This window comes from Dermochelys coriacea, chromosome 4 (assembly GCF_009764565.3).
Source record: "Dermochelys coriacea isolate rDerCor1 chromosome 4, rDerCor1.pri.v4, whole genome shotgun sequence".
NCBI lineage: Eukaryota > Metazoa > Chordata > Testudines > Dermochelyidae > Dermochelys > Dermochelys coriacea.
In genome coordinates this window covers 16,364,916-16,385,874 of record NC_050071.1, presented here as the reverse complement: position 1 = coordinate 16,385,874, position 20,959 = coordinate 16,364,916, and the positions used below count along the sequence as shown (strand labels likewise).

Below are 20,959 nucleotides of genomic sequence, written 5' to 3'. Positions count from 1 at the left end.
GATGTGCTATGATCTATAGGATAGGTAGCCTGTGAACATCTCGGGTGAAAAGGAATGGTTTAGCATAGCCTTGGTGGAAACACAAGTAGTTTTAAACTGAATCCGTATGGCTAGTGTGACTGCATTGAACCATTTGTATATACACTGTTTCTAATCCAGCTGGTTTAGTTATATGCAGTTCAGTTCTGTAGTTCAGACACAATAATTAGAGACAAGGTTGTTTCAAGGTAGTTGTCACTTGTGACCAAAGCTATCTCACCCCAATACAGGTGAAAAGCTAGTGCCCTTACTAACTTGTCCACCTAGCTCCTGACTCCAGAATTTATTTAAATAATTGCCCTGTTTTTCTAGTTGCAGAGAAGTAGAAAGCACAAGTTTTGAAAGAGGTCAGTGAAGTGCATGCCACTAAGGATAGCCTTGACGTTTCATAGCCCTGAAACATTTTTCAAGAGCAAAATCAACTTAAAGAAACAGCTGATTACCAATTACAAATCTTCCTAATTGGAACATTTCCTGTAGGAGGAAAATATGCTTGGTTTCTGTACTGGGAAGTCAGGAAGCGAGCAATTAAGTATTTAAACTTTAAGGGGCAGGGTGAAGAAAGAAAAGCAACAAGTTGTCATTAAAAAAATTATTCTGATTAGATCAGTCTCTTCCTTAATCCACATGGATGGTCTAATACTCTTGCTGCACTTGGTGCAAGCTTTAGAACTAACATTGTACTATGTTTTTCCATGTGATTGAGATGACGAGAAGATAGTTTTTGGGAATTATTGCATGTAGTTGTTAAAGAGACTCAATGGCCTGGAATAGAATGCTTTCTGCTCTATTCTTCATTATTGTACAGCCCTTAATTTTACATTCTCTGACATATTACAAATCATATAATGTTCTCATGTAGAACAGTGAGCTTGATAAGTCAGTACCATAACTGACAAGGTTCCAATTTTTTTTTGTGTATGCCCGTTGTGTGCCTTTATGATTTGGATTTGATTTGTCAGATATCCCTAAACTGTTATCAGTTACGTTACATAACTGATGCTGTAAACTGTTTTAACAAAATGAAGCATTCAGAAGTCCATCTGAAGTATAGTTAGTGTTTCCTTAGTAATGAGTTGTTCTTTAAGGTTAGACTTTCCTTAAGAATGTTGTTTAAGTTCCCTTCTGCTATTGAAGCTAACAATTTGTCATGGCCTTTGTAATAAGTAATGTTTCATAAGTACGATTGTTTTTTAATTTGGGAGAAAAGACTGATTCTGTTAAAATATGCATCCCTTATGACTTGGTTTTGTAATCTATATCTACTCTACTAAGTAATTGCAAAATGAGTCATTGCTTAGACGCTGTATAATTAGAATAATCTCACTAATATTATGATATTACATCACTGGTTGTTTTATGCAGTCCATATGTCCCAGGTATTTTCATTTTTTTTTTCATTTAGGTGGGGGAGGGGATGGCAGCCTTCTCCCCCACCTTTTTTAACTTCCTCTTGGTTTACACTCTACACTAATGTAACCTCAGGAAACAGCTGTAATTGTATTGAGTATTTGGTGCCCTTTGAGAGTACAGATGTTTGGCAGAAGATAAAAAGTAGGACCCACAGTGTTTGTGACTTCTGCTGTTGCTTTTCTACAGCTTCACTTGAGTGCAATGTCAAAATGGTGTTTCACCATGATTACACTTGATAAGTTTCAAATTAATTTGGATTGAGCATCTAACATTTAGTGTTGTGTGGCCATGTTGCCTGATTGCTTAGTAGGTAATAAATGGCAAAGACACATCCTGGGGCAAAAATGGGAGATACGGGGCTTGTTTTAGCACTCTGCTGACATCTGAGTGCTGACTATCCCACTGAAGTTGTACAGAATTTCTTCTTGCACTGGCTGTAGTGTTTGGTCTGGCTCATGTATTTTTAAAAGGGAGCTAAATTCAAAGTGCTAGGCTCTTGGTTTTGCAAAATGCTACACTGAAGAACCAAGTCAGATCTTTTGTTTTCAAGTGATTAACAATTATTTGGAGTGGGGAAGAGCGCAGCCTGGCCAGAAACAAGATCTGCTGTAAAACGTAAGGCACATACTTACACTTACAGGTCCTACGTGTGGATGTGTACGGTGGACCATGGTAAATTAGGTCATGTAATCCACAGCACTCATTTACTCTTATGTTCTACAATGAATTTTTATCCTTGAAGCCAAATTTGGTCATGGCAAGAGAGGGTATAAGTCTCATTAAAGTTGAGAAAGCAAAGTAATTTAGAATTAAATGTTTATATTCCCTTTGGAACTCTAGGAATATATTTAGAGGTGCACCTGCTTATACCAGGGCTGAATTCAACATTAGGGCCCTGATCCTGTGAAGACATAGTCACTTACTTAACTTCACACATCGTGAGTAGTCCCACCGAAGTCAATATGTAAAAGCCCACAAGTCTCTGTAGATTCAGGGCCAATGTCTCCATAGGTGAAAGGCTAGTATATTAACCCATTGCTGTATGTTGCACCTCTTCCCCCTTATATTTAATTCTCTATTCTTTCCCCCACCTTACAGTGGTGAAAATATTATTTCAACTAAGCTGAAAAAAGTCCGCCAGTGAGGTGTTCTGTGACTCATGTGAAAACCACGTGGAGACCTGGGTTAAACATAGTCCCAGTTCAACCAATCAGTGAGAACGAGGCTGAACCATTTTAGAACCTGGATTAAGCACATTTGTAAACTTGGTTCTAACGTGGTTTGGCTCAATCCAGTCTGGCTTGTCTGACGCTGTGAGAGAAAACAGTGTAGCTGGAAATGAATTTAACCCATGCTAATTTTTTATAGTTGGGATGAAGCTCAGAGGATTTGAATTTAACAGCCTTACTATTGCCTGATGTTTCAGCGTGGGATAAGATGCTAAGAGAGATTTGCAGCCGTTAAACATTACATTTTTGGATTGCGGGGCAGGTTCTTGGACAGCGTGGCGGCTTTGTGTTGCAGACAGGTCATTGAAACAATGTAACATGCCATAGGAGGGTCACCCTCAACTAGTAGGGATGCTCCAGTGTTGTAGAATCAACACAATGACACCTAGGCCAACCTCCTCTATGCTGGCAGTGTAGCGGGCGTGGCTGGAGGGAAGGAGGTGTGCTAAACCTGCTCTGGCTCCCATTTCAGTCTGTTGGGAGCTGATGTAGCTTAAAGCAGCCTCCAGACTGCTTTGCCTTATGCCCGACACCCAGTGATTGCAGCAAACTGCGAAGGTTCCCTTTTGTACCACCTTTGCACCACTCCCCCTGTTGGCAGGTTGGATCCTGGCCCCTTCCCCACCTATGTTTTATTCTCCTTTATGGATATTTTCTCTGTAATATGTGCGATGTACCCTGAAACGTGTTATCACGGAGTCAATCAACAGACTCATCATTGTATAGATGAATGCTTTGTACAATGTGGGCTCGGGATGGGAAGTTATGAAGAGGGTTCCAGTTTAAATTCTAAATTTCTTGGCTTCTGTGCATATGCCTTACTATGTACATGACCAAAGCACTTCTCATAGTTTAATTTGGTTTGTATTTTGTCATGGTTCATAGCGCTGCTTTCAGTATGGACCCACTAATACTCAGCTGTGTTTTGCTCACTGTTCGTGTACATAGCATTCCTACAGAACACCATAACCTCTGCTTTAGTGGGTTGAAATTTTGTTATATCGGTCACTCTCTTGGGAATAGTGTACACGGGTAAACTGGCACTTACCGTATTCCTTGTGTTTTTTTGTTTGGGCTCAGAATTGTGCTTTTGCAGTGAATGGACACAAGACTGGCTATTGGGGCGTGGTAGGCAGCACTCCAGGTTCCTTAAACTGCAAGTGCAGTGAACAGGAGTTAATAGTTCTGTAAATATGTTTTTGCACACGGATTGTTGGGCATGACTTTAGTGAAAGTTACTATACTGCAATGTCAACATAACTTTCACATGCATATTTAGGTTATTTGTAACAAGCGGTCATTTTTTTCTTTCAAAAATTGATTGTGAATGTACAGAAAGAATATAATTGTACTTAAGATGCATTAGTTATGTTGTTTTCCACACAGTTTTGCCTATCAAGCTGTTGGCTTCCTTTGAAAACAGTAATGGCCAGTCTCCCTGGGGAATGGCTTCCATTTTCCAATGAGCAATAATGAAGACAAACGGAGGTGTAGATTAGAAATAAATCTCTAGTGAATAACATCCACCCACCAGGAATCTTGAAAAGCTTGCATTGTTCAAAATATTGATGTGCTGAGTGTGACTATTGGAGGAAGAGCTCAGAGAGATTTTAATCTGTGGTATGCTAATCTCTTAATTTAGGGAAACCAAACTCTTGTATGCCCGTCCCATTTATTGTTTTCAAAACATTAAATAGACTTGAAAATGATACGGTTGCTCTGAAAAGAATCCAGCTGTGCTTGATGACCTGCCCAGAATCCTGAACTCAATGTGTAGTTTTATGGGAGGAACAGATGTCAGGAGAGTTATGATTTATGGTGCTAGCGGCTGCCAAAACTTTTGAACTGCAGACTGGGGCTAAGCAAAATCAAATGATGCCGTGAAATGAATTGACACTTAACATATTTTGTTAATTGTCAATGTACAGTTATGTCGATCACAAGTTGTTGCTAATGTACTGTTTTCTTAAGGGCCCCTGAACACGAAATGTGGTGAAATGGTGACAGGAAAAGATATTTTTAGCAGGGTGTGTAATATCATGCAGTACAATAACATGTTGCACCTTTCATAAGAATTTGTACCTGAAATACTTCACAGCTTTACTGCAAACTATCTAGTTGCTCTGTTACATGTATAACAGCAGCAGAGGGAGAGAACATCAAGAGGAACTAGCAAAGGGGAAAATAGTTGTGTTTAGCTAGGATTTGAAAAGAGAGAAGCCTTGGTTCTCATATCACTTTCACCAATATACATTATGTCAGTGCAATTATTTGTGACTTATACTGGTCTGAGGGGAAGCAATAGTAGCAGCTTGTTGCAGACAACAGGGGATCCAGAGGACAAGGTGCTTGCCCAAGCAGTGTCAAGACTGTGACAAGACAGAAATGAGGCAAGTGTAGCACAAAGAGGTGGCTGAGAGGGGAGTTCCTAAAGGCTAGAAGCAATGGTGATCTCTATTTTACTTGGGCTGCCTTTTCATAAGTTGTCAGTTCAGCTTCTATTTTTATGCAACTGCTAGTATGATTATTGGTGTAGGTGTTTGGTTTTCCCCCACCCCCAGCTGAAATATTTTTAACCAAAGATGATACTGTTTTTAATTTACTCAACTTTAGGCTCCTATGGGTTCAGTGTACAGGGTCAAGAACTGACAGTGTTTCTGTCAAAAGCCTCTGATTGAATTAAATCCTATATGAATGAAGTAGAATGGCTAACCACTACGCTGCTTCATAAAGCGTACAGGGAAGTAAACACGAGGCTGTAGAACAGGAAGCATTAGAGCGGAAATTGTGTAGAGCTACACACTGCACACATCCAGTCTAACTATTGTACTTATAAACCGCTTATTTGGAAACTAGTTTAATAGAAAGGAATTGCCCCCAAATTCAAGGGCTGACATAGCTGTTGCGCTTTTTTCAGAGGCTTTAAATAATGTCTAGTTGTGAACTTGCACTGAGCTTCAGATATCCCTGAAGGAGCTGAACCACTCCTGCACATAATCCTCCTATGTCTTGGCTGCAGCTGAAATTACTTGAGAACAAGACGTGATAAGCTACAGACTGTGGAACTTTCAACTTATCAACTTTCCAGAACAGAAAAAGTTTCTTTAAAAAGAGAGAGAAAAAACTAAGCAATCGGTCACAGTCCAAAAGAGCCTGATTACCAAAAGCCTATGTATTAACGAGTTAGTAAACCCAGATCAGACAGGCTTGTAATAATATTAGATAGATTATGTAGTGGCCATACAAGGGACAGTGTTTCTTAAAAGTGAGCGCATCCCAAGTACTGCACTTCTATGACAGAATTGGGTGTGCACCTTAGTCTTCGCATATGACTTTAAAACCCTGATCCAGCAAGGCACCTGAGCATGTGCTTGACTTTAAACCAGTGTGTATTCCTAATGAAGTCAGTGGGACTGTTTTACACGCTAAAAGTTAAGTATGTGGTTAAGTGTTCTGCTAGATCGGGACCTAAACTCCCAACCGCCTGGCTGAGAGGCAAAATTGGACTGATCCATAATAGCACAACTGAGGTCTGGTCTACAGTAGCAAATTAGGTCACTATAACTATGTCTCTCAGGAATGTGAAAAATTCACACCTCAGAGGGATGCAGGTAAACCAACCTAACCCACGATGCAGACAGTGCTAGGCCGATAGGAGAATTTAGATAGACTGAATTCATCATTCAGTCCTGATGTAATGTTATTAAGTCAGTGGAGTTACAGCAGAGATGAGTTGGTGCTCATGTGTCCAGGGGTTATCTTGCATATCTTTACTCTGATAAACTGTATGGACTCAGAAGTGCTTAGCCCCTTATTACTAATAAATACTTCTGACTGTGAAAACTATTTGTAGATTATCCATTCACTTAATGACCATATGTGAGTTCATGAAAGTTCCAGTTTTGTTGCCTTGAACTGTCTCTTGAGATCTCTGCAGTCTCTCTTGACACTGAACATGTGATGTATTGATGCTGTTTGCTCTTAAGATAGCAGTTATAACACGCTATTCTTTAAAATGACAGGTTTCAGAGTAGCAGCCGTGTTAGTCTGCTAATATTTAAAATTCTTTAAAATGCATCCTCTGGCTGCTGGAAAGGACAAGGAATTTGCTGTTCACCTGCTCAGCCTACTAAATTGTGCATGTTTGGGAGAAGGGCAGGGGATGTTCCTACTACTCCCAGCTTCCTGGCTTTTGCCAGATGTGTCTCTGGATAGGGTTCTCCGATACCCAACCTCTCTCACGTTTTTGGGTCCTTTTCTCCCATGAATAGTTCCTGTTGCTAATTATGCTGTTGCTCATTCAGGAGCAGAATGACACTGCTCGGCAGCAGTTCTGCGGAAAAGGACCTAGGGGTGACAGTGGACGAGAAGCTGGATATGAGTCAGCAGTGTGCCCTTGTTGCCAAGAAGGCCAATGGCATTTTGGGATGTATAAGTAGGGGCATAGCGAGCAGATCGAGGGACGTGATCGTTCCCCTCTATTCGACACTGGTGAGGCCTCATCTGGAGTACTGTGTCCAGTTTTGGGCCCCACACTACAAGAAGGATGTGGATAAATTGGAAAGAGTACAGCGAAGGGCAACAAAAATGATTAGGGGTCTAGAGCACATGACTTATGAGGAGAGGCTGAGGGAGCTGGGATTGTTTAGTCTGCAGAAGAGAAGAATGAGGGGGGATTTGATAGCTGCTTTCAACTACCTGAAAGGGGGTTTCAAAGAGGATGGCTCTAGACTGTTCTCAATGGTAGCAGATGACAGAACGAGGAGTAATGGTCTCAAGTTGCAATGGGGGAGGTTTAGATTGGATATTAGGAAAAACTTTTTCACTAAGAGGGTGGTGAAACACTGGAATGCGTTACCTAGGGAGGTGATAGAATCTCCTTCCTTAGAGGTTTTTAAGGTCAGGCTCGACAAAGCCCTGGCTAGGATGATTTAACTGGGACTTGGTCCTGCTTTGAGCAGGGGGTTGGACTAGATGACCTTCTGGGGTCCCTTCCAACCCTGATATTCTATGATTCTATGATTCTATGATGTGATTCTTTGTTCTGACTTACAACTCTGCATAGCAGTGTGAAACTGATCACATCCTTGTTCATCTCACTCTGCTTCTTTTTTTGTGAGATCTGAGGAGGAGCAGCGAAAGTACTTGTTATAGTTTGCAGATTCAGGAAGACTTCCCTGCATTGGCTGTCATTGGAAGGTTATCTTCCAGCCATCGAGGGTAGAAATGTAATAGTTTTCAACAATGAAGATTTAATTCTGCAGAAGTAGATGGGGTTTTAACTGCTTACTTGTCATGGCACGTTTATTGCTCGCTGCTGGTGAATGGGCGAGTGAATTTTTAAAGCCCGGACAATTTTCATGGAGGACCCAATTCTCATGATAACTAAGGGCATGGTTTCTAAAGCGCGCTAACATGTTGCACGTTAATTGGTCCATGCAGACCCTGCTGGTGTGCATGAAAGGTTCCTTAGGGCACTTTAATGTAGTACTGTTGCAAACAGCACTATGTTAAAGCACACCAGCAGGGTCTACACAGGCCAGTTAATGCACAATATGTTGGTGCGCTTTTAGAAATCACACCCTTTTAGAGCATATCGCACCCCCCGCATGTAGATAATCCCTACGGCCGCTTAAAGCGGGTGTAAACTACATTTACCCTCATTTTAAAACCCCTTCACATTTACAGAATGGTGCATCACGTCTAAATTGAGGATCAGGCCCTTTAATTGTCTTGTTGCCCTGCAAAATCAGACTGCTGATCAGACCTGGTGATGTATTTCCTATCTTCAACTAGTGAATGCATGTTATGTCCCCACGAGTGGTGGTGTTTATATTGAGGCAGCATCCAAAGACTCCAGTCAGTATCAAGGCCCTAGTGTGCGATAATCTGTCAGGACATGCGTGATCTCTGCACTCAAGAACTTGCAGTTTAAAAAGAGATGGGGGGGGTGCGCAGAGTGATCAGAGGGGTGATGGGCACAGGTCTTGTTAGTGCCATTTCTTTTTTTTTTTTTCTTTCTTTAAAATTGTACATAAGGGAAAAGAAAACATTGCATTATGTGCAGGAAAAATGAAGTTAGTTTGCTGAGGCATGGAAATCCCTGAATTTTCTGAAATTTTAGCTTATGCAGAAAGTTTGTGGTATAAGTTCCCCGCTCTGATATTTGTAGTCCCTACCATCCCCTCCACTTCGATAGGAGCCTGTGCCCCTGTATTCAGGCTGCGATACAAGAGCTGCATGTACGTCTTTGGAGTACCCTGGAGGTGCTCCTCCAGATGCTAGAAGATTTCCATGAGTGGGGACAGGGCTGGAGGGAATGGCTAAAGGGAATAGTAAGTCTCTACTTGATTCTACACTCTGGGCTATGGGAAAATGACAGATGACAGAACGAGGAGTAATGGTCTCAAGTTGCAATGGGGGAGGTTTAGATTGGATATTAGGAAAAACTTTTTCACTAAGAGGGTGGTGAAACACTGGAATGCGTTACCTAGGGAGGTGGTAGAATCTCCTTCCTTAGAGGTTTTTAAGGTCAGGCTTGACAAAGCCCTGGCTAGGATGATTTAACTGGGACTTGGTCCTGCTTTGAGCAGGGGGTTGGACTAGATGACCTTCTGGGGTCCCTTCCAACCCTGATATTCTATGATTCTATGATTCTATGAAAATGTGTTTGTGGGGCAGCTGGCAGTCAGGGAATTGTTTAGAAGCAAGGCCTTTATGTGCAGGGGAAAATGGGGCTCTGTATTTGGCATGGAATTCTGGAAGTAGAATAGATGACATCAGCTCCTTGAGTCTCTCCCCTGCATGCAACTATATAAAGAAAGTTGACGGTTGTTTGAATTTATTGTATGTCAGCAGAGTACTTATTCAAGCAGAGTCCTATTCAAGGATGGCCTCGTACAGTAATTATTTCAATTTGACTTGTGTGCAGTGAGTTTGTAAATAATGAATTTGCAGCACAAAATCATTCTGCTTCATTGTCCTGAGCCAGGAAAGAATGGAATTAAAAATTACGGATTGTCTTTTGACGGTGGCATTGCAGTGTCGCGGACCTATAGCGCTTTATATTGTGCCTGAGTTTTCCACAACAAGTGAGTTTCAGAATAGATTTTTTTTTTTTTTTTTCAAAAAGGGGAATGAAACTATTTCTGTTCATTTGCATGTTACGCTCTTTCAGGTAAATTGGAGCAATGGGCGAAAATGCAAAAACACAGTTCAAGTCATTCACTATGGGGCAAATCCTGCCCATCCTCCTTGGTCCGAGAGAATCCCAGATGTAGCAAAACCATCGTGGTTCACCTGTGGGGAGGAATTTTCAATAAGCACTCTGTGTTGGCCTAACTCCGCTCCTTGTGAAGTCTATGGTAAAACTCCCATTGACTTGAATGGGAATAAAGTAGGCCAATGCTGAGTGCTTTGGAAAATCCTACCCTATTTTGAGGTGGGAGGAGGATTTGGGTGGACTGCTCAAGGCCTGTGTCGGAGTTCCCTGTGTGGGGAGGTGCAGGAGTGTTTAGTTGTGGGACAAGGGAGGGCCAGTTAAGGTGTGGGAGTTCTGTGTGGATCTACTGCTAGCATATCCTCTGTCCGTTGATATCCCATAGGGCTGGGGTCTACTACAGGCTCTGGCCTTCAGGGAGAGCCCTGCAGGGAGCTCTGCAGCCTGGCATGTGGGGGAGGACGTATTTCTTAAGGGGCTAGGCAAAGCCCATTGAAATCAATGGGAGTAATTGGGATTTGGCTCAGGTCCCTCGTGCATACCTAACAATGGATGGGGTACCAAGGAGACAAATTATCAAACCTAGTTTGGATCAAAGAGTTTGACAGTATTTAGATATTTTTTTTTATAAAGGAAAGGCATGAGCATTTTAGTGAAATGTAGGTGCGCTTTGTTGACTTCTATGAAATAACATTGCAGAAGGAAGAAGGAGAGAACCAGAAAAAAGAGTGGGGGGGCAGAGACAGAAGGGGGGAAAAGAAAGTATAAGTCATTCCCATACATCCTTTTAAGGGGCAAATATCTCTCTCTCCTGAGTGTGACAGAATTAGTGTGGTTTGCCTATCTTTGAAGACATTTTCTTTTTCCCATTATGATGGCTATGTCCAGTTGCCTTACACTTGGGTGAGTAACCCCGTGAAGTCACTGGCACTGCTCATGTTCATGGGTATGACTAGCAGGATTTGCCCCATTACCTGGATGATACTTCTCACTTCCACTCTGTGGAAGATGGGGAATCTGGCCCTGTGTGTAAGTATTGCTGTGAAGGAATGACCAGATTTCTGGTAAGATGGGAGAATTTAAGCAGGAAGGGAAAACTTTTTTGAGGAAAGACAATAGGCTGATGTATCTGTTTCCAGTGAGGTCCCCTATGTTTGTAATATCAAATGATTACAGGGTGGGTTTTTTTTTTTTTAATTCTGCTCCTCAGGGGTGTGTATGTGAGATGATTGTTGCTCCACAGAAGGAAGTTTAGGGATGATAAAGTAGTTTTTCTGTAATTCTGTTACTTTTTTTTAGTACAGGCCATTAGGGATTGAAGATTTTTTTGAAGGTTGGGAACAGCCTAGTTTGAATGTCATAGAGACAGAAAGGTTAAGTACCTTTACATTGCAAGTGAAAGCGAGCCATGCAGGTTTTATCCTTTAGGAAACCACTTGGCCTTCATATCGAGAGTTAAGAAATAAAGTTGAGGAATCATGCACACCCAGGCCCTGGTCTTTGCCAAGAACTTTTGAAGCTCTTGGGGAAGAATTGGGGCTTTCTCAAGCCAAGTGAAAGAAAAGAATAGTTAAAGTTATGGAAATTTTGTGTCAAGGCAACTGTTTATTTTTAATGACAGTATTTAAAAAAAAAAATCTTGTCACACTTGGAGTCAGATTGTCCCAGCAGGACATCTACTGTTGGAATTGTAAAATAACTGGTGCTAAGGGGGGTGAATATGGCCTGAACTCTTTATTAACACACTTTTTTTGTGCCTCAGATCTGATAAATCTCTCTAAGCCATATCTTATCCATATCTGCTTTTGTGCTTTTCGGTTTTAAGAAAAAAAGGAAATTGGCACATGCAACTCTTTTGGAATTGTCCCTGCTTGGTACTGGATCTGGAATGCAGTAATAGAAACCACCAGCAAACAGGGTGGAGTAATAAAAACAAAACATAAAAGGAGGAGAAGGAGGTGTGAGAGAGGGAGTTTTTCTGACTTAAAGATGCCACATGCACAAGCGCACGGAGAGAATCTTGACGAATTGCTGTAGGCTGGGATTTTCAAAAGTGCAGTATGTTTACCTGTTCTCTTCATTCCCTCTGGGACACCTGGCATTGGCCATTGTCAGAAGACAGGATACTTGATGGACTTGATGGACCTTTGGTCTGACCCAGTAGGGCTGTTCTTATGTGTTGCCCCAATTCTTCTCCCACTGAGGTTTCTGGTCACAATCCCATTGACTCTTATGAGAGCAGAGTTAGGCCGATACTGAGCACTTTCGAAGATCCGACCTTTAGTATACAAGGCCCCAACCCTTCAAACAGTTACACCATGTGTTTAACTTTAAGCAGATGAATAGTCCAATTGACTTAAATAGGCCTATTCATGAGAGTAAGTTTCCTTATAAGAAAAAACAGTGCTTTTACCGTGAATTTTAACCGAAGGAATACCATGCTTTATTTAATTTCTTCACTTTTTTTTTAAAAGAAAAAGGGAAAAATGCCCATATTCAATAATAATCCCATTTAAATGGTCTCCACCTTTTCAAGTCCACACCTGGGTGAGGTGAGTAGAGTTAGTAGGAGGCAGAATGTGCCCAGAAGTCACTGAGATGAACGGAGTTGGAAATGTTTGCACGCTTGCTGCTGCTATTGTGGGACCAAATGTGTTTTTTAATTTGATGGTTCTGTATTGGAACAAGAAAAAAAAAAAAGACCCAGATTCTTCCCTGTGCAACAGTCACTTTACACTGCATCACCATTGCAAAGCCTGAAAGCCAGGGTAGCCAGCATAGAAGGATCACTGGTGATGAGACTCTTCCGATGGTATAGAGCCAGTGTTGCTGTTCCTGCATCACTCTGCATGCCTGCAGCCAGTTTAGTGGGTGCGGTAGCGCCTTTGGTGTGCTCTGACAATCCTTGGCTGTTGTAACAAGTCTCTTAGGACCACTGGCAGCTGACGTAAGCTAGAGCAGCTTTTTGGCTGCTGTAATAAATATTAATCATTGAACTAAACTGGAGCTCTTCCTTGCCAAATTTACTGTTACACAACTGTGAAACCCAATTTAAATGTATATTGGATTTAAGAGGATGAGATTAACTGGCTACACACTGAGAAAATTGCTACATAGTATGGCTGAGTGAAGATGGCACCAGACTGGGATTCAGGAAGGCTGGGTTAAATTCCTAGTTAGGCAGAACTTGGGCAGGTTATTTAATCTACCTTGTGCCCCCGTTGCTTCTCTGGTACCTGGGGATGGTACCTCCCTACCTCACAGGCCTGTTGGGAGGATAATAAAATCGATTATTGGTTGTGAGGTGCTTAGATACTGTAGTAATGAGGGTCACATGTTTAGATAGATTTATCCCTTGCAACATATGAACATGTTGGGGGCTCGATATGTCGCTTCCCTTCTATGACTGTAATCCTGCTTAGCCTGGCAGAACCAGCTTTTACTTTTGACTCACTGACTCTTGCCGTTTCCACTTAATCTACCATTGAGTGGTCCAAAAAAAAAAGGCGTCTCTTCCCAGTGAACAACTCCCTTTTGTCTGTGCCTATCAGACTTTTTCTCTCTTCTGCTTCTTCCCCCACTGCACTTTCTTCCTGTGCTCTTTGATCCAGTCTCCCTGTTAATGGATCAGTTAGTTCATTAGCTGCCCAATCATGATCCGACATGGTAATCAGGAACTCCTCTCCTTAATCAGGCCTTCCCTGTGGCCTAATTGATTTAAACAGTGACCAGAGTGCTGGTTGCATTGCTGCTTCCGAGCACTCTGTCCCATTGCATTTGTGAAAAACGTGCATTGTTCATTCTTGTCTCACTATTTGGTGTGATCTCAGTTGCTGATGGTGTATTTCAAAATCTTATTCATATTTTGATATTTTCTTCTCTTCCCCAATTCTCTCTCCTCCCCCCCCCATAGATACTGAAGCAGTCATGCACAGAGATTTTATATTTGGAACCATCAAGCGTCTGCGTGGGAGGTAAGTGATTAGAAATGGAAAATAATATACAAATAATTATGATAGTGCTGTTTTCCTCTTTGTGTAAAATGTGTAGCCAAAACTCCACTAGACAGAAAAGGAATTAAGGAAGGATTGGATTCTTCCTTCTCCCTCCCCATTAGTTGTTCTCAAACTCCTCCGCTTGTAGCCTAGGATAAATGCAGTGTAAGAATTTTGAGGGATGGATAGACAGCTCCCACTCTCAATCCTGTGTCTGGCAACTCCATGTTGTCCAGTGAATGACAAACTGAGCAATGTTGTTACTATCATTTATTAGTAATTATTTGTATTGAGATAGCATCTAGGAGTCCAGTGATGGACTAGACTCTGTACAAAGCACTGTACAAACACACTATAGTCATAGTCCAGAAACTCATGTGGCAATACATTGCACATTCTCTAAACCACCATGCTGGTCTCAAAGCCATGCATTTTACTACCCAATTGTCCACCTTAAAGGTATATGCAATTTTCCATATCAAATGAAATGGATCAAGTTACATTTCAAGTCACAGAAATATGTTATGGTAAACAAATACTGTAACTCTCCAATGAGAGAGTTATTTTTTCAGAGGTTAAAAATAGTCACAAAACAATTTATCTGATATTCACTATGTATGGTGAACGAAGTTGAATTAGAGATGGGCTTATACATTCTGCGAAACCTTGCAATTAGTCAAACAAAATCAGAATTACAGTAAATCAGTTTCCTTCACTAAGGGACTAGCAGAATCTGTCACAGAAGCTATACTGTTGTTCTTGCATTCAGGGTAATGATATATTCACAACTCCATGTACAGCTGCTATGATCATTTTGATTTTAAAAATCCTGATAAGTGTAAGCACATACATTCATCATAATTTTCACCATGCCATGGACATATGGACTTTCAACTTTTTTTCCATGTGATTCTGAAAGCAGCAATTTGCTGATTTGTATTACTAGAAGAAATATATGTTAAAATGCTAGAGAATAATTACAAAAAATTGCAGGCCAGACTTGAAAGGCAATGCAAGTGTTAATTTCCCCTGTGTCTGACCTATTCCTAATTATTTTTCTTTGCCTCTTTCTGATTTCACAATCCACATATGCTTTGAATTCTGGCAAAATAAGGTTATTGCAAAATCCTTTTTATTCTGCTGGTTTTTTAAACAAAAGTGACTGGATTATTTGATTCCGAGCAATGGTTTAAATAAGTAGAGACTCTTTAGTCACTCAAAGAGAACTTCATGATCATCGTTCAATTTTCAGAACAAATTCAAGCCAGCCAATATCTGATGCTCTCAAAGGGCCTGATGCAAAGTGCATTGAAGTCAACAGGAGTCTTTACACTGACTCCAGAGAGTTTTGTTTCAAGCCCATATACCTTATATTGTAGGGCTCAATAAGAACTTGTAGGCTTATTACTTTACATAATATCTTGTTTGTGGGGCGGAGACTCATGAAGTTGACCTTTTTATTGCAGAGCATGAGGATATGGCCTAGCCTTAGTTGCTAGGTGGTCTTATGCATTTCAAAGTCCTTTAAACGTGAAAACTAAACTACTCTCTCACTGCAGACTGACTCTCTCGAGGTGAAATGTGAGGCACACTGGGGTACTGTAGCAAGGCGGCATGAGTAGGTTTGCAGTGTTACTGCCTGAGCTGTCCCTGTTTTGTAGCTAGATAACTTGAGACTCTGACTGGTATAAACCTGGCACCTGCCACACCCACTCAAGGCTGATAATTTTATGTTTTCAGAGGAGTTTCAGGTTGTCCTCAGAGGAAGTGGCTTCATACTGGGCAGAAGACAAGATAGTGTTACTTGCACCTACCATGTCAATGGCACAACCGTTAGTAAGTATGAAAGTCTAAGATAAACTGCAGTGAATCCAGGATAAATCACCACAAGTGTCTGTCATATAAATTTATTTTTACTGTTGTGAATTGTCTCTGTCACTGCTCTATTTTATGCAAATCAGAAGGGAGGAGGGATGAAATGAAATAATAAAGGAGGGTACTGGGGTGGCTCACAGGACTGGTAATGGGATATAAGTGTTTTTGCCTCTTGGTCAGTGATTTGAATCCAGTCCAGGTTGGTATTAACGGCAGGCTGTTAATGTTTAGCCGTCCAGCAGCCTGTAGGAAATAAGTTGGTGGTGTCAATCTAGCTCCTAATGGACAGGTGTCATCAGAGAGGCCAAGGAATGGGCCCACATTCTCAGCCCAAGAAGTGGTTGTTCCAGGTCACACTTGAGTTACGTTGGTGGCTTGTGTTGTCATTGTCAAAGTGTCACCTGTTTGAGGTACACAGAAGCAAATCCAGTTCCACATAAAAATGCTGGACATCCCTGCCTGGCAGTGGAACCACTGTGGTTCTGCTCAAGGAGGTGGCTAAGCCACATGGATCATGCAGGAAATGCGTGCCCCTTTTGGCACGGGGTCCAGCATAAAAGTATTAGCTTAATTAGTATAAGCACCAGTATAAAAGTACTTATTTCAGTTCAGGAAGCAGACTAAGCTATACCAGAGTAAGGCACCTTTACTCTGTAACAGTAACAGTGTTCACACTAAGGCTTTTACTGCTATAACTATTTTGATTATAACAAAAAAAATATCACACTCCCAACTGAAATAATTATGCTGGTAAAACTTTTAAGTGTAGACCAAGCCTAAGAAAAGCAAAAAGAGAGAGGGAAAAGGGTTTTTCAAAATGCATTAGTGCATACAAGTTTTAACTGATTTGTACATCAGGATAGACCTACAGGGTTATATAATTATTTCACTTTTGATGGTAAGAGGTAATGGGAGCATTGTAGTGCAAATATTATGCGCACGTGAGAGTACATAATAAGATTAACAGAATGGTATGAAAATTATTTTAACATTGCCATAATTTGTGTAAAAATTGACATAAGTGACCTGCTGGAGCTCTGCTGTGAAATTCCCAATAATTATAGCAAATAATTAGGTCTGTGCATGAAAGTTCTGCTCAGCAATTTGGAAAATGAACTCTACACAGTCATAGGGTGGGGATAGCAGTGGCTTATTGCACTAGTTTCACCTCTAGGATTTGTGTATAAAAAAGGTGATTGCAAATAAAAACTCCTTTCTGTGTGTGTGTGTTTCAGTACCAAGGGAACAGTTTTCTACATTATATTTTTTGCTTTTATTAATATTCATAATTGGTCAGATCCAACAGCGTTTAGTTTTTACTCAGGCAAAACTCCAGTTGACTTCAGTGGGAGTGAAGCCTGAGTGAAGGACTGCAGGAGTTGATCCATAGTCAGAAAAGCTCTTAATGAGAGAGCGAGCAGATTTTATTTTACACAGCTCTTAGAAACTTCAGTTAAACAAATATCATAAGGGAAAGAGAATGTAAAATTTCAGGACTACACTCAGGGCCTGATTCTTTGTTGCCTTTCATCTTGTGTGGTCAGTTGTACCAGTGCAAAGGGAATGTAAAAGGCTTCTGTTTTGATTCAGTAATGTTTTACACCCACTTTGTTATGGTACAAATGACTACTAGTTGGGCCCTCCCAGTAAACATCCGCTATTTTTGGTGTTCGGAACAAAAGTGAATAGCTAATGGATTTTGCCTTACAAAGTAAATATCCTTAAAAATAAACCATGATTGAGAAACGAGTTAAGAGTAGGCGTATAGAATAAAACACAAGGATTTTGAGTAGTTTCTAGTTTATACAATGCACTCACTTTTTTCCCCAGATTCCTATCTTACTGCACACAAATGTGGTTCCATCACATTTGTTCCACTCTTCAGGATATGAGGTCCTGATCACATGTGTTTGTTAAAGATCTTGCAGAAGAGTTTGTAAGAGTAAATGTGCTAGCCCAGGTGGTCTGGCTAAAGTCAAATGGGGTAATTACATTCTGCCTATATAAATTGTCCTTCAATTTCAACTGAATATGACATTCTGACTTCCTGTCATAAACTTGTGCTGATTTGCTCTGACTGTAGAGTATAAATAAGTTGCTATGATCTAGGTCAGAAGTGGCTACCATTCAGAGGAGGGTGGAGTAATTCTTGCACATGTGACTACAGTATTCTGGTAAAACTCAACTATCCAGATGGCTTGGGGAACATCTGAAACATTTAGATCATTGTAGATGCAGAGGAACAAAATTGACTTTCTTTATCCACATTTCAGTTTTGGGAGAAATATCTGAAGGTTTTGGAAATATGGTGTGACGGGGCAAGGCCAGATGGCTATAGAAAAGTAGTGGGAGATAGATATATTAGCTCCAGGCTAAACAAATCCCTGGTACCGGGTTAAGTGAAATGGAAGTTGCTCCAGGTCAATTAAGACACCTGGGGCCAATTAAGAACTTTCCAGAAGGCAGGGAAAATGCTAGGTTGATTGGGACACCTGAAGCCAATCGGGCTGGCTGAAACTAGTTAAAAGCCTCCCAGTCAGTCAGGTGGGCGTGCATGTCAGGAGCTGTGGGAAGAAGTTGTGCGGTTGGAGAGGCTGAGTAGTACACACCATATCAGGCACAAGGAAGGAGGCCCTGAGGTAACGGTGAAGTGGAGCTTGAGGAAGCGAGGGCTGCTGTGGGGAAGTAGCCCAGGAAATTGTACATATCATGTTTCTAGAAGGTCAGCTACCATAGCTGATACTATTAGGGTCCCTGGGCTGGAGCCCAGAGTAGAGGGCAGGCCTAGGCTCCTCCCTTGCCCCCCCTCCTCCCGATTTATCACTGAGACTGGGAGACAACCGAGACTGTGCAAGGAAGGATAACTTCTCACCTCCCTCGCTGGTTTATGATGAAAATAGCTCAGTAGACTGTGACCCCTGTCTCTAGAGTGAGAAGGGTTACGTGGAGGGTCACAGTGAGCCTCTGAGGCTAGCGAAATCCGCCAGGAAATGCGGGACCCACAGAGGCAAGGACAGAGCTTTGTCACAATGGGTACTTTGGATGTGGTGGATATTGGCATCTACATGCAGACCAGCTGCCTAGTGGTTAGGACTCCGGTGTTCTATTCCTATCTCTGCCACTGACTTGTTCTGTGACCACAGGTAATTTACCTAATGTCTCCATGTCTCAGTTTACCCATCTAAAATAGCAATAATATTACAGACTTTCCTCCATTTTAGCATTTATTACTAATAATGCTACCATCAGCGTGCAGTGCCAGAAGTGCTACTGATGCATGACATCAGATGTTGTTAGCTCTTCTAGAATTATAGGCCAGTAACATTAGGCACTAGGGGCCTGATTCTCTGATGCACTGCATCTTGTTTGATCATTTACCCTCATGCAAAGTGGATGCAAAACACTACTGAACCAGAATGATAGTATTTTACACCCTGGTGTAAATAACACCACCAGGTACAGGAGTGGCTTGGTGGTGTGCTGCATGGTGCTGCCATGTTGCCTGGGGAAGGGTAGTTTTATACCAGAACACAAGCAGAAGAGAATGACAAAAACCTAACGTGGGCTGACGGTGCTTTGAGCATGGGCAGCAAGAAGAGGAGGAAGACAGCCCCATGAAGGGTACTGAGTGGGTTTCCTCATAAGTGTAATGAAAGGGGGTGAGAATATACACTTGAGTAAGTATTGATCAGGGTGAACAGTAGTGGTAGAATTGAGCCCTGTTTGTGTTGCACACACACATTGTCTTCCTACTTTGGGGTTGCCTGTAGGACTGACCTGGGGGCAAACAATAATTTTGTAGGATTGTTTGTTTGGTTTTAGATGTTTGATTTGGCGGGTTTGTCTTCTAACATTTGTAAAGAATTATTACCAAATGCCGAAAATAGGTGTAGTTGTAATACTACTACTACTAAACTATAAAAGGTAACCTTAAGACAAAAGCATATGGCCATGTGCTAATCCCCCCCGCCCCCACCATTGCAGCTAGCCCCAGTTCTGGCATGAGCAGTTGGTGCAGAATGTGCCACCTACAGACTTGACGTGCATCTCCCACGACCTAGCAACAGCTTCCTCAACTGTCTCTAAGCCATTTGCATATCTGGCTTTATTGATCTACAGGATGGAATTGCCTCAGAGCTTACTCCTGCAGATAGGTGGTTTCCTGATTGTGTGCTGAGTTGTGCCTTTAAGGCCCAGTCCCAGCACTGCACTGCCCAGGGTGAGTTATGAGAGGGACTTTGCCTCCAGGTGTCAGACTTCCTCCCAGAGTCCTTCGCTACACGTGATGGGAGAGCTCCATTTGCCCTTTAGAGAGCGTAGCATAGGCCAAGTGTGTATGGGGCTGGGTGGGACAATGGCCTTCCTCTCTGACCTCTCCCACCTCTTTTGGGGTTTCTTGCACCGCAGGGGATGGGTGGAAGAACTGCAGTGATTCCCTGCTTCTGTGCAGGGGCTTCTTGTGCCCTTCCATTACCCTTTCACACCTGCAGAGCAAAGCCTGACAGTATGGTAGTTAACCTTGAGCTATAGATAAAAATGCCTACTTTGTAAAGCAGCCATGCTTTGGGGAGAGCTTTGGGATCTTTCAGAATGAGAAATGCTACAGAACTGTACGTCATTGTAATAATGGTCGTTGGCTATAATGGATAGAAATTAGGAGTACAGGCCTGCTTATAAGAACCCGCCCTTCATCTTCTAATTAGTCGTGACTCTGTCAATATTATTAAAAACACTTTCTCACTAAACCCCAGTTCAAGACTGCACTAAAGATCACACTTAACTTGAAGCAGTCACTGGCACTTAAAGTTAAGCCTGGGCACAAGTGTTGTCCTGTGGATTTACACACAAGTGCCTTCCTGAACTGAGGCCTTAATAACTTACAAGTCAGGGCAGCTTTGAATCAAACCAATATCTGAAATTCATTGAAGAAAACTAGATTGCATCATATTCAGACATGTCAGCTTCCCATGCAACTACAGTGCAATATGTTGCGCTCATGTGATGCTTTCTTTTTCAGATGAAAAACCAGTAAGGGTGGAATCCAGTTTTATGCTCTGTCCAGCACCTGTCCTACATAAAAGTGGCCAGTAAGTACTTGGTGAAAGCTTTGTTCTGTATCTATATCCACTGATGCTGAATTCAATTGTGTGGAGTTTTGGTTAAAGGCAGTTCTATTTTTCTTCCTTGTG

The 20,959-nt window shown here is 41.7% G+C and overlaps 1 protein-coding gene across 2 annotated transcripts in view; it reads left to right on the top strand.

Moving 5' to 3' along the window:
* Positions 1-20,959, top strand: part of ANTXR2 (ANTXR cell adhesion molecule 2) — a 174,281-nt gene that overhangs the window by 24,664 nt on the left and 128,658 nt on the right. For both annotated transcript variants that reach the window (XM_038400255.2, XM_038400256.2), the window contains exons 8-10: positions 13,814-13,874; positions 15,636-15,731; positions 20,788-20,857. In XM_038400255.2, coding sequence (XP_038256183.1) covers positions 13,814-13,874; positions 15,636-15,731; positions 20,788-20,857 — 227 coding nt within the window. The remainder of the gene's footprint in view (positions 1-13,813; positions 13,875-15,635; positions 15,732-20,787; positions 20,858-20,959) is intronic.